Source organism: Trichoderma citrinoviride, assembly GCF_003025115.1.
Source record: "Trichoderma citrinoviride strain TUCIM 6016 unplaced genomic scaffold BBK36scaffold_7, whole genome shotgun sequence".
NCBI lineage: Eukaryota > Fungi > Ascomycota > Sordariomycetes > Hypocreales > Hypocreaceae > Trichoderma > Trichoderma citrinoviride.
The window spans coordinates 1,282,859-1,297,125 of record NW_020194715.1 but is presented as its reverse complement, the minus strand read 5'-3'; the positions used below and the strand labels follow the sequence as shown (position 1 = coordinate 1,297,125).

The following is a 14,267-nucleotide window of genomic DNA, read 5'->3' as shown; positions in this document are numbered from 1 at the left end:
TTGCCCCAATTTGGAACATGCATGTTTCTGCTTTATGCTCATATGGGCTACCACAGTCAGCTGTCGCGCCCAAGATCAGAGGCCGAACGGGCGGTTGTATCGGGTTCCTTTTTGGCATTGAGGACTTTATATTGCCGTTACACGCCCAACATGACGGCGCACGGCGTCACAAGGATCTGCGTCGTTTCGTCCTGCCGGTGTTACAATTGATATCTCTTGCATCATTGGCAAATGGTTGTGTCCCAGCAAGTCTGATACCACCCCATCATGGCCGCACAGCTGTGGCTATATGCGGATCCACTCGAAGCGATCTTTTAGCTTTCGTTACATGCAGCTTGAGAAGCTTCAACATCAAGCACCAGGAGTGTACGAAGTATTACATGCCAACGGCCAATGCCTGGGACGGGAGGCAGTCAAGGATTATTTTCAGCCGTCTGCTACCCCTGGCCCTACGACCTCAGCTGCAGATAATCGAGATAGAATCGTTGCATCGCCGTAACTACGTTTGGCTTTGCTGAAGAGATTCCTGGGTGATACCGGTACGAAGCATACGGTCGAACAAAGGCGTCTTTCGGTCGTGCATGCTGAGGGACCGGCCCAAGTTCTTTGATGTCGTTTTGACATTTTGCTGGGACATACTACCACCTGCAGCACACTGCTTATACTGTGACGGAGGGGAAATTGGAGCCACGGGAGGCATATTGCACAGCACCCTTGGAGGATAAGCACATATCTTGGGATCCGGCTTACGGGCAGAGCACCCAGACCAAATGCAGCATGGGATAGTAAAGTTTTCATCTGCCTCGCTGCAGTTCCGTCTCGTCACAAGCTTGCTGAAGGAACTAGACTCGTGGAACGGACAGCCACAAAGACCCACGCGGCGGTTAGGGAAACAAACCGGGAAAAATACCGTCGTCCAATATTGGTTCCGTTTTATCCATCTTTTCTGTTAGCAGAAGGGCGGTCGCAAGCCACAGAGGATCCGCGGTCCGTGGTTCTTCTCAAAGGAGTAGGTCAGGGCGGAAATTCCCCGGCCTGAACACCTTTAACATCAACAGCAGTTGGTGGCTGCTGGTGCAAAAGACGCTCTACAGATAGATGCACGCCAACAATTGCACGTCAGAAAGGGTTTCGTACAGAGAGTGCTTATATCACACAGTAGCGTCGAGACCTAAACTCCGTCCCTCACAGGCGGTTCCTGGCAATCATCAGCCGCACGACGCAAGGTTTTTCACCTGCCGGCTCAGCTTACCAAGGTTCCTGACGCGGCTAAGCAGGTTGTGCATCTTCTGGCCGGGAATCACATTGACGATGCAAACACAGCCGCAGTTGCAATGCCCCCCTGGATCAGGATCTGTACGTCTCCCTCTCGTGGCCAGATGGATACCGGCTGTAACTCTACCCCTCCCCTTTCCCTCACGGCCATGCTCGAAGGGAGGGAGAGGGTACAAAGCAAAGGGAGAGAAGTTTAAGAGAAGACTCGCATATGCTGTTGGTTACGCACCATGACCAACCTGAGGTAGCCGAGCTGCCGCTATCCTTGTCCTAGGCATGCGGTCACAAAAGATGCATTCTCCACGCCGCTTAGCGGGAGACGACGGATTCGAGAGAACAAGACGGTTGCCGTCGTCTCCACCGCAACGATATGCTTGTACACACGTACACATTGCAAGAGCCGTTATTTGACATGCTTCATAGGGCGATGGCTTGCTCCATGGCGAGTTGGCTGTTTCCGTGTGTGGAACAGATGCTCCCTACTTTTGTTCTACTGGGTAACTGCTGGCATGTGGGTTGTCCGGCCGGCTGCACGCTTCTGCTCTCTCTCTCACACACCACCCATCCAGAATATGCCGACGAACTCTATACTATATTCGCATTTAGTCTTTGCGCCCTCGCCAAGGTAGGGGTTGCAACTTCGTTCAGCTCCCGGAACAATGCCACATGTTCTCCCACTGGCCGGCCGTGATAAGCCGCATCTTGTCTGTGAACGCCATGTGTCGCCGAAGTAGGTAGCTTGATTGCCCTCCTCCCTTGCAGTTCAAAACAACCCCCCCCTCGGCCACTGAGACTATTGGTTCCTATGGGTGTCTGGCGTGGTCTTGGAGGCGCTCTTTTGAATCCAAAGGATGGGGTTATGAAGTGCTTGTTTGTTGGTGCGCAGGGGAGACGGAACTTGGCCCCCAGCAGTAGCTGTGCTTTGTGCTGTGGCTACTTGTGTAGTTTGCGAAGGATATCACAGCGCGGATTGCGCCCTCTGCCTTGAGCCCAACCCTATGCGGCTGATCCGAAGCCTGGGCTTTTGTTTTATGCCCGAAAGCGCCGCTCTTTACGTGCGACAAGTTCGGCCGAACAAGCAGGAGCGTCATTTTCATCTCCTTGAGAAGTTTGAGGGATTGGGGATTGAAGTTGCTGGTGTGGTGCTTTGGGGAGCACTAATGCAGGGCTTACTATGAATACTACCTCATGCAGGCACCTTTTTTCAAATCCCTTGTACGTATGTATGTATGTATGAATGCTTATGTATGACTGTTGAGCATTTATCTGGTTGTCGATGTGCTATAAAACTACGCTTGGAAAGAATGCACTGTTCTAGCCACATGGCTCCAGGCAGAATTACAAGAAGAAAAAAAGCACAAGGTCCAGACAATATGAAATAAAGAGTCAGTAAAAATCGCCAGTCTATGAGGGAAAGCTGTAATAGGAGGAAACAACAGTTGAGAAACGCTATACTACCATCACCGTTGAAACGAACAGGGGCTACATAAAAGGCCTTCCCCCCCTTCTCTCCTGCTCTTCTCTATACCAGCTTGGTTTAAATAGAGGCGCAAGAGGAGAGAAAAGCAAGGTGAAGTGATTTTGCCATGTTGAGTTTCGTTCGTGTACGTGTTCTATGCTTACTGCCTTCCCCTTTCCCTTACTGCCCTCCCCAGTAGAATCGAACACCCTCTTCTTTCTAATAACACCCATGTCTCTTCATACAAAATCTCGTCTTTCATCCCACATCATCCCCATCAACACACAAAAAAGGGAGGGGAGAAAAAGCCGCTCACACCCCATCTCCAAGTTTCTCTGGCCTCATCTCCTATTCACAAGTAAAAGAAATGTTTCATTTTTGGTATTCTTTCTTCTTTGATTTGTAATCCCATTCCCATATCAATCTTCTTTTGCAATTCTGTCTTGTGTTCGTTACAAGGTGTGTCAAATATTTCATGTCCTCCTCCTCCTTTCTTCCTCCCTCAATCACGCGTAAGCCTTTGGCAAAAATCCTGACTCCCGGCTTTTTACATAAATGACGTGGGCCAACAAAGGTTGAGAAAACAAAGTCAAGGTAAACAGAACAGGTGTATAAGAAGGGCGGACGTCTGAGAGAAAGGGGGAAAAAAGGAAACAAGATAGACGTAAAAGTTTAAAGGTAGAATTTCGTCCAGACGTCGTCAAAAGAAAGGCATAAGAAAAAGGACGTTAACCAGCTCTTTCGTAAACCCCAGGCCATGATTCAGTCAACCAGTTTGCATTCGTCCCAGCCCCCTGACATGCCGCCAAATAGAAAACAAAGAAACAATGATCCACAGCTAGGCCGTCACGGGGGTGTAAAAGAGAAACGCCCATGAATTTGTCCGTCTATCCAAATCCGTAGTTAAAGGTCAAGCATGTGATGCAAATAAGGCATGAAAAGTAGAAAGCAGGAAACACACAAGATGAATGGGAACCAAAGAAGAAAGAATACTTCCTAGGCGTCTTTGACAATCGACGACTGCTGCTGCGGCTTCTCCTCCTCCTCCCCCTCCTTCGCCTCCTGGGCGCCATTCTCCATCTTCGACGCCTCGGTGGTGCTATTCCCCCGGCTCTTGGCCAGTTTTCGAGGCTGCTGTTTCTGCCCCTGCGAAGTAGATCCTCTCCTTGCTCCAGAGTCGGAGCACTCCTGATCACTCGACGTCCTGCTTGTGGAGCGGCTCTTTGTGTCTGCTTGGCTGGCAACCGAATCATCCCCAAACGGAGTTTCGACCTCCTCATCATATATTGGGCTTCCAGGGTGCTGCAAATCCTCAGAGCTATGAGGCCCGTCGAAGAGTGACTCGTGCAATGAACCGGATCCCGATCGTATAGGTACCGGTTTTCGAATCACCGGCTCGGAAGAGCTTGTGCTGGATGCGCTGCTGGGCAGAGGTTTCCTCGGAGGCGGCGGCAGCTTTTGAACGGACGATACCGTTTCACTGCTATAGCCATTCGTCGTGTCTGCATATGTCATCGCATTCGCCGGTGAAGGGGTGGAGGATGGCGGGCCAGGCCTCGAATTGCTCATGTATGCATCCAGCTTCCGCTTGAGTACTTCCGCGCGAACGGGCTTTGCAAGGTAATCATTCATGCCGGCAGCCAGACACTTCTCCCTGTCGCCTTGGATGGCCGATGCCGTCATGGCAATGACCAAGATTTTTCGAACCTCGTCGATTGGGTCGCTTCGTATGAGCTTGGTAGCTTCGTAGCCGTCAAGGACTGGCATCTGGACATCCATGAGGACGATATGGTAAGGGATGCCCTCTCGAGCCTTTTGCCGGAGGCCCTCAACCGCCTTTAACCCATTCTCATAGGCACTGACACTGGTGTATCCCAATCGCTGTACATACTGAATGGCAATCTTCTGGTTGATGGGATTGTCCTCTGCCACGCAAATGCGAATCTCCTCCTTGGGAACCCGGGTCAGATCAAGGTACGGATTCGGAGAAGCCGCTCGTTCCACAAACGAAGAGGTTCTGGCCGAATACCTATCGACGGGGGCCGACGTCTGTAACTGTGCATCTCCAGCGGCAACGTCCGGCTTGGCTTTCTCAAAGGAGACTGTGAACCAGGCGGTAGTGCCGGTGTTCTCTTCGCTCTCGAGCTGGATCTTGCCCTGCATCATAATCTCGATGAGTGACTTGCAGATGCTGAGCCCGAGCCCGCTCCCGCCATACTTCCTAGCTGTGCTGGCGTCCGCCTGGCTGAACGGTTGGAAGAGGTTGGCCAGCTGCTCAGGCGGGATGCCGATTCCTGTATCCCTGACCCAGAACGTCAGCGTCGCCCTCTCTTGGGTCTCGTGATCCAGGCGAGCGCCAATGGTGATGGAGCCGTCCTCTGTAAACTTGAGGCTGTTTCCAATGAGATTCCCGAGAACCTGGTGAAGCCGGATTGGGTCGCCATAGATCAGCATGGATGGCAGGTTGATGTCCTGGATGATCTTGACATTCTTCTTCGACGTCTTCTCTCGATTGCTATAAGAAACTGCCCGGACGACTTCCCTCACCATCTCCTCCGGATTAAAGGCGATGATGTAAAGCTTCATCTTGTCAGCTTCCATCTTGGAAAAGTCCAGAATGTCGTTGATAACAGTGAGCAAGAGGTCGGCCGAGACGCGGATCGAATCTGCCATTTCGAGCTGGTCCTTGTTCAAGTTGCTGTCGCGCAAGAGCTCCGAGTTTCCAATGACTCCATTGAGAGGCGTCCGAAGCTCGTGAGACACGTTGGCCAGGAAGATGGACTTGGCCTTTGCAGCCTCTTCGGCCAGCTTGACGTTCCGTTTCGCCTCTGCTTCTGCGTGTTTCGCCTTTGCTTCCGCCTCGATGGCCTTCTTCAGCGCACGCCGCTGCATCTCCACCATGGAATGGTTTTCGGCCGAGATCTTTTCGATATTCTTGATAGACAGAGCATTCGAATAGCTGATGCCGATCTGGTTGACCAAGAGCTGAAGAACGGTCACGTTGCGGTCCGTAAAGGACCCAGGGACGCCTTCGAGATATAGCACGCCCAGCAGCGGCTTGTTCGCATGCCGAATTGGAATGGCAATGATGGCCTTGCTTGTCGGATTCCTCTGTAGCCAGGATTCGCTGACATTGCCAAATCTCTCGTCGGAAACAATGTCCGGGATGAAGACGCTCTCCATGAAGCGCGTGCAGTACAGCACCACGTTCTCGGCAATCAAGGGGGTGTTCGCAAGGGGCAAGGGCGGCTTGTGTGCGGAAGCCCCCTTCTCCGGGTCACCACTAGCAGCCACACACCAGCCGTCGCTATCAGCATCAACTACAATCGCGGCGTTGGTCGCCGAGCCGCCGCAGGTTTGCAGAATGACATCGCACATGGTCTTGAGCAGCTCTTCCACCTGTAGCAGCGACGAGATGACTTGTGAGGACTTGAGGATCGCGTGCAAATCGATCATATCGAGAGCAGGGAGTCCGCCACCGTCTTCCGCCTGCATCTGCATCGAGTTTCTCCACGCCCCAATCTGTTCCCCCTTGGACTCGGTGAGGGCGTTGGAGGGAATCTGGGTGAGAACGTCGTCGTCTTCTCCATCCACGGGGCGATATTGAACTGAAGGCGCGTCCGTGACGAAGTCGGTCTGGACGCCCACATCGGCAACGCGATGGTTCCGCGTGGGCCCATGCAGGAGAAGTGAGTGCGCCTCTTCGATGGCATGGGCGACACCAGTAGCCGCCAATTGTCTGAACAAGCTCAAAGCATCCAGGAGAGCCGCACGAGCAGACCGTCGCGCCTTGCGTCGGATGAAGAAGCCGGCCATGAGGTAGTTGCCCAGGGCTTCTTCGAGCATAAAGTCATGCTCGGTAGCGTGGTCCAGCGCCTCTTCGTAAGCCTGGACGCTGCCGCCATGGTCGCCCGACAGCTCTGCCATTTGCGCCTCCAAAAGCCTCGCCCACGCCAAGTAATTGACGTTGGACACTGTTGTCCAGTCGTATATCATCTTCAAGAATACGTTGAGCTTTTCCAAGAGCTGCGCAATCTCCGCGGTGAAGTCGTCAGCTTGGCTGCGAGGATCCTGCATTCGCCCAAGTAATCGCCCGGCGAGAGCCAATCCGTAGCACAAAACGATCATCCTCGTATTCCGCGCTGACCACAGATCGGCGAGCTGATTGAAACATCTTTCTCCGAGTTCAATGGCGCGGTCGTAGTGGCCGTACATGAAGAGTACGACGATCTCAAAGCTTTCGTAGAACAGCATCGGACGGTTGCTGCCTTTGGTCCGTTCCGTCATCCAGTTCTTGTACGATGCGCTGTTGTGCTCATCGTCCGTCATGACCTCAAGGGCGTTGTGGGCGCGCGTCTTGCCCTGCAACGCCCTGCAAGCTTGTCTTACGGCAATGAGCATGACTCCGCCCCTGGTATCACAGTTCCATCTGTAAATCTCTTCGCAGGCGAGCTCACAAAACGCCTCCAGATCGCTGCAGTTCTCACTCGCGAAGAACTTGATCTGAGCAGCCAGTCCGTAGCTGTGAATCGTCGACATCCTGTCTCCGGCAACGGACGCCAGCTCAATCGCATCCTCCATCTGGGACATGGCCAGCGACATGGAGCACTGTACGTGCCCGACAAAGCATTGGTGCAGCATTTCGCCTCGTGCCAGCGAATAGGCATCGCGGGTCTGGAACAGCAGATCTTGGGCGAGCATGCTCATGTCGATGGCAAACGGAACCATGTTGAAACGCGCCAGTGCTATGACGGACAGGTTGAGGAACACCATCCCAGACTGCGGAAAGGGGCCCCGAGAGTGGTGGATGTCAAACATGAGAAGGCTGAGATGGTAGAACTGTAAACAGTCGCTCCACCAGGCTGCATTGGTGGTCTCGGCAAACACAGCGCCGATGGACGCTATTGACGGATCACTCGATTTCTTGCAGCTTAGCAGTGCTTGACGGTCCATGTCTTGGATTTGGGCCGCAATCTTGTGGAACTTTTCGTCACACTTCTCAAACGTCGTCGCCTCTTCGTCGATGGAGACGCCGAGCAGGCCCAGGGACTCCTTGAGGGAAACCAATGCCGCCGGGGAGTCGCCGCTCTGAGCATATATCCGCGACTGCAGGACATAGGCCGGTGCCTTGTCCACCGGATTTCTGGCGTTTGCGAAGATTTGGGAGAGAAGCTCGCCGGCTGACGTCACCTGGCTCATGTACAGATGGCACTCTGCCGACCGGAGGTAAAGCTGTATCGTTTCGTCGTAGGAGGCGTCTTCCACATCGTCAGACCACGGGTCGTCCTGCAAGAGCCGGACTGCCGCGTTGTAGTACTTGGCCGCGGTGGGTCGAGCGCCGTTCTCCGTCGCGGCTCGTGCGCACTCCATGAGCAGCTTGCGGAAGTCCCTCCGGCAGCGCACACGACGCCTGATGATGTCGACGGCCGTGCAGATGTGCGAAGCCGTGCTGTCACGCTGTCTGGCTTCCACTGCGTAGTATTTCAGTAGCGTCTGGGAGATGATGAAGTGCATCTTTCGCGCCTTGCACTCCTTCAGGGCCGAAGAAGCCTGCACGTACCGGTCATGGGCGAAGCGGAAGCGGTCGTCTGTCTCGGTCTGCACAATGATATAGGCTTGGATGGCTGCTTGTAAGCCCGCAATGGCCTCTCCCTCGGTGTAGGCGCGCTGTGTGACGTTCGCACAGGCTGCCGGTTCTGCTTCTTCGTCGTCGTCGTCGTCTGGGTAGTCGAACTCTCCGCTCATGAGGCGACACAGAAGCTCAAACGAAAAGGAGCCGCCGAGGAGGGCCGCCCAAGCCAGCACTGCTCGAGCAGCAGACGGCAGTTCACCCAGCCGGTGGGTGATGAAGGCGGTATCTAGAACATCATAGTCTTTCTCACCCTGGAACTGCGCAAACAGTCTATCCATGTCGTAGTGCCATTGACTATCACGGTAGTCATACCAGATACACCTCTTCCTATGGCAGGCGCTGAGCATTTCTCGCATGTAGAATGGATTGCCGGCTGTCTTGGACTGGATAACTAGAGCAAGGGAAAGGATCTCGTCCCGGGGTCTACAGAGGGTGGCTGATACATAGTGAAGGATGTCATCCTCGCTAAGAGGGTTCAGGACGATTCTGGTTACTTGTGTGCGTGCACTGCGGGGATGTTCTGCCACGGTATCAGCATCGAGCAAGGCCGAACGAAAAGCACCATAATCACCGTCTGCGTCTAACGGCTGGACAACTGCTTGAAGCTTGGCCGGCGAAAGCTCCTCTGGCCTGTAGGTGACGATGACCACCATTTTCATGCGGGCGGCTATAATCTGCGAGATGAGCTCCAGGGATTCGTCGTCGGCGAAATGCAGGTCCTCGAGGCAGAAGCAGATAAACTTGTGGGTGGTGAAGACCCTGAGCACATCTAGAATGGTGTTGATTAGACGCATGCTTTTAGTTGACGTTCCGGCGCGGAGATAGTCTTGGGAGGACTGGGTCCCGCTCCGCGGTAACGGTCCGGGGGACTCTCCGGGGGATGAGGTTCTACGCTTGAGTGGCGGCCGGACATCCTTGCGAGAACCTGAGCTTTGGGACGACGAAATCGGCCGTGCCAGGTTCATCATGTCGGGCGAGCCAAGTAAAAACTCCGGCAGTCCCAGGATTCTATGCAGCATCGGCCACACCGGGCGGATGTATTGCTTCAGGCCCTGGTGGAAGGGCGTGTCAGTATTTCTCTCTCCCCACACTTGTTTGAAGAGCGACGACAGCAGCTTGAGCAGCGGTCCAAAGGGCGTCCTTTTTGAGGTGTCGAACTTGGCCGTCGCGCAGTAGCCGTTCCGCCGAGCGTCAGCCAGCACTGACTGCACGAAGAGACTCTTGCCGACGCCTCCGGCGCCCTCGACCGTGATGACCTCGCAGTGTCCATGGCGGCGGAACTTGGACGAGCCAAGCTGCCTCGACAGACTGGACGAGCCCATGTCGAACGGGCCGCGGGGTCCCTCGACGTTGAGGCTTTCGACCATGCTAGAGGAGTCCATGGAGAGGGAACCCAAGGAGATGGACTGATTGCGCTCCCACCGCTCCCACGGTTTTGTAAATCTAGGATACGCGGCGGCGGCAGTGGATTGGGATGAAGAGGTGGTGTCGGTCGACAAGGTCATGGTCTCGGATCTCATGGGTGGGAAGAAGTTGTTCTTTGTAGGTTTTGTCTCTGAATATGCGGTCTGGGCAAATGAGCCGCTCCTGCGGTTGTTGCCATCGACCGAGCTGGCACCGCCTTCGCTAGAGATGTCGTCAAAGGTCGTCAGCTCGTGGAGGCTGGCCGCGTCTGAAAACCTGCTGACGGGGCCCTTGCGTTGGGCAGCATGGCTCTTGGCTACACGGTTAATGACCTTGAGAACGGTGGCCTTTTCCTCCTGTCTGCCAATCATGGAGGTCGGGAGCATGAAGAAGGACGAGACATCGCTCGTGCCTATCCTGAACTCCTTGAGGGCTTGGGAGTTTCCATCTTCGAGAAACTCCTTGATGTTGATGAGATCGTGGCGAAGCCCGCTGGCCGAGTGATAGCGGTCAGCCACGTTCTTGGCGGTGCATTTCTGGATGATCCTCCCGATGACGTCCGGTATATCCATTCGCACAGTCGCGACGTTGGGGATTCTGCGGCCCAGCACTCCTTGGACTATGTCGAGGGCTGACTCGCCGGTGAAGACGGGCTGCTGGGTGAGGAGGGTCCAGAAGACGACGCCAAGGGAGTAGATGTCCGTCCGGGTATCGGGTTCGGCGGGCATTCGTCCAGTCTGTTCGGGGCTGATGAAGAGCAGCTTATTCCTGCCGCCCAGTTCCTTGGAGAGCATCGACCAGCCGGTGCTGGTGAGGCCGTGTTCGAAAGACCGGACGCCGGACCCGAAGGACATGACCCGGACTTTCTGGTCTTCGGCGTTGAAGTGGAACGCATCCCCGCGAATCTCTCCGTGGACCATGCCTCGGCTGTGGTGCAGGATCTCTAAGCACTGGGTTGCACCTATTGCAAAGTCGAGAAACAGTCGGAGGCTTATCGGTGGAAGAAGCTTCGGTCGGCAGTAGTAGGCGCGGTACGCGTCGCCGTCCTTGCGCGCATGGTACCAGGCGGGCCCCATGTCCATGAAGTCGAGCAGAAGGTTGGGGCCAGGGTGCTGGTATATGGCCACGACGATGGCCCCGCGGTCGCCAACGACCGGGCTCAGTCGTATCAGGTCGAGGGGTTTCACTATATGGTCGCCGTTGGGGTCGACTGAGGTGGCGCTCCTGGCGATCTGGAAGGCCCTCTCCTCCCGGAGGGCATGGTGCGACACGCGCGCCACGACGGGCTCTTCAATGTAGTACGTTCCATCGGCGGAAGGGGAGGCGAGAGGGTTCGTGTGAGGCGTGGGCAGCGGGGAGGCGGGGGATTCGCTGCTGTAGCCAAAGCTGTAGCTGGAGAGCGGTCCGCCATGTTCTGAGGGAGTCGGGCGACCCGACTGGAACTTGGACACTGAGCCCGGGCTGGAGGCGTTCTGCGACGACGAGGAGGTGGGCAACGTGGGAGAGACAAATCGGGTGCCGAAGACGTGCCTAGAGGAGGACGTTAGCCTCTCGATATAAGCCACTGGCCGGATGTTGCAGTCGCCGTTGGGAGTTGCTGTTATTAGTAGCTGCAAAAAAAGATGCTTTCTCCCGCTTCTTCGTCGTGGGTGACTGTGCGTTTGCTCTGGTGTATCATCTCTCTCGTACTCAACTCGTCGTCTGCTTCACGACTTCCTCCTCCCCCTCCTTGGCCTCTTCCATCCTCCCTTGCCTATCCATATCACATCGTGATGCCCGCAAATACAGCAACAAAAAAGGAGCGACTCACCAAAAGTCATAGGTCGAGTGAAAGGGCGGCGTCGTCTCGTCCCAGCTATACCCGGCTATCTGGCGAAGGCGTTCGAACAGCCGCGGCGGCGGCGGAGGGAGCGGGTCGAGCACATCGTCGGGCACGAGGGCTGGACCGTCCATGTTGGCGCGCGGTCATAGGAAAGAGAGCAGAGAAGCCCCCCAAGCTGGCTGCTCCGGCGGGAGGGGGCCAGGAGATGGAACGAGAGGAAAACAAAGGGCAGAGAGAAACGACAAAGATCGGCTCGGTTTCTCACAGGGTCGACGGTCCTCCAAGCCCGCCCGCAGCGCCCATCGTCGGCCCGGTGGCTGTAGCGGCGAAAGGAAAAGGGAAGGGAGGCGGCGAGCAGGCGCAGCGATCGGAGACGGGCAGGGCGGTCGGCTGCTGCTCTTTGGTGGGATTATTATTGCTCTGCTGGGTATTTTTGCGCCTGGGTGCTGCGTCTGCGGTGCGGGCTGCACAAGTCGGGGTGTGTGAGGTGAGGTTTTGAAGAAACTGGGGCCCTTGGACCGCGGGTGGTGGTTTGGCAGTGCAGGCAGATTTGATGGACGGCAGACAAAAACGAAATGGAACGCAGCACCTTGCCTTGCCTACACGCTGTGCTGTGCTGTGCTGCAGCTGTCGCCCGGCGTGAGGCCAGCGCAGTAGGTACCTGATAGGAAGGCTCGGTACCTGGTGGCTGTCGCCGAGTGGGTATGCTGATACCTTCACGTTGCCCGCTCTCCCTGGCGCCCTGCCGCGGTAATGGAGCGCCAGCTCAGGTACCCCACTAGACCGTACAAGGTATCCCGCGTGCCAGCGCTGGTATCTCCCGTGGCGCCAAGGTACCCCGTTGCGTTTGTGGTGATATAGATGCAAACCCAACGATATAGTACTACTACGATAATATTACATCAAACAACGTCTTGAAAAGGGCGGGCAACATCCGGCCGGGAATGTGAATCTCCCATTTACTTGTACGTTTTCCTATGCTATGCCCTTCCATCGTCAAGCACAAAACAACAGCAAACCCGCGCCCAATCGCCCATTCGCCAGAAGAGGGGACGCAAGGACGACGAGTGATTTGCCCCAAACGCGGCGAGCCATCCATCTGCCGTCACGCAGCCATGTCATCAATTTCTCTCGCTGGGCTACATACCACAGCTCTGCAGGCACCAGAAGAGGTAATCGTGCTACCTACCTTACCTACTAACATGCATGCTATAATACGAGTATTACCTACATCCACATACCACAAAAAAAGGAGAAGCTGGAAAAAAAGCCTGGGAATCAACGGCAACACGAACAACGTCGTGCCCCCCCTCCCTCCCCTCGTTGCAGCTCCTCTCACGCAAGTCGACGATCCAATCCGGCGGATAACCTGCTGAGCCTGAACCCAGGCGGAAGAGGCGCTAACAGACCGCCCCGAAAAAAAAAAGCCACTCGTGCTTCTGGTCACTCTTCTTTCTTCTTTATCTCCTTGGACTAATAACGGTCCTCCCAGCTGGCACTGCTAGTAAACGTGCTAGGCAACTACCCAGGTTTGCCAGGCTCGCGCCACTCATCTTGGGAGAAAAAAAAAATCGACGGAGCGAAGAAAAAAAGGGTCTCTATCAACAAATCACTGCCGGAGCAGACGAAACAAAAAGAAAAGAAAAAAAAAAATCGAGGTCCAGTTTATTGACCCCGCCAATCGCGGCCCCCATGTCCTTTGAATCGTCGGGTGATCCGCTGGCCAAGACAGAAAAATGATGGCAATTGTTGCCTTGTTACAACTTACATATGCATGTATCTGAAAGGGGACGACTTCTGCCTTACCTGTGTACTTTGCTTGCCTTGCTAGCTACGTGTGCGCCTCATCTCATCCTACCACTTATTAGAACGACAAAAAAACGTGCAAAGGAGAGGGTGAATACTACATGGAAAAAGACAAGATCCTACAAAAGGCAACAACAGCAGGTGATGCCCAAAAAACCAACACACGCATCATTCCGTCATTGCCCTTTTGAGGGAAATTTCGCTTCCCTTCTTTTAGCTCCTCGCCTGGAGCCTTGTCCTGTCCGTGTCCCCCTTGTCTGCTGATCTCCGATTTCAAACGGAGCAACTCGTCCCCTCCAAGGGCGCCAAGCGCTCTTTTTCCTCTTACTCTACCAATCTACCTAAGGTACTCGTATGTATGTCTTATTACGCACCCACCCACTTCTATGTGATATCGTACTTGTACCGATTCTCTCTCTTGTTGAGAATCAACGTAAAACACCATGGGAAAATCTATTACGTAGATGTCACAGCAGTAGCGCCATCTAACCAATCGACCTAATTTCCCGTGCATCTGCAGCAACCAGCATTCCTGCCCTTGAAACTCGAGGCCCCAAAAAGAGAGCACTGACCATCCTCTAGCACCAAATACTTCGTCCTCGAGATTACCCTAGAACTGGGAATCAGAATGCCTGCCTACTGTACTTGCTCAAGACACAACATCACCAACGCCTAAAGGGAATAAAGAACAGAAAATTCTTCCCTTTCCCATATTCTTAGCGCCTTTGGCGTTTTCTGTGCCTGAATGGGATCCATGAATGATGTAAGTGGCCGAAGAAAACGCTCTTCTCTCCGAACCCACTAAAAAGTCCATACTTCGTACTTGTACGCAGTTTTTGGGAACAAAATCCTTCATCAGCAACGGCATG

At 54.5% G+C, this 14,267-nt stretch overlaps 1 protein-coding gene across 1 annotated transcript; it reads right to left on the bottom strand.

The window, feature by feature from the left end:
• Nucleotides 1-3,730: 3,730 nt before the first annotated feature.
• BBK36DRAFT_1119223 (hypothetical protein) lies at nt 3,731-11,723 on the bottom strand (the record flags this gene model as incomplete). Its single annotated transcript, XM_024890563.1, has 3 exons — nt 3,731-8,098; nt 8,138-11,300; nt 11,581-11,723. 3 exons carry the CDS (start codon nt 11,721-11,723, stop codon nt 3,731-3,733), a joined length of 7,674 nt encoding a protein of 2,557 aa, XP_024749790.1.
• Nucleotides 11,724-14,267: the final 2,544 nt, after the last annotated feature.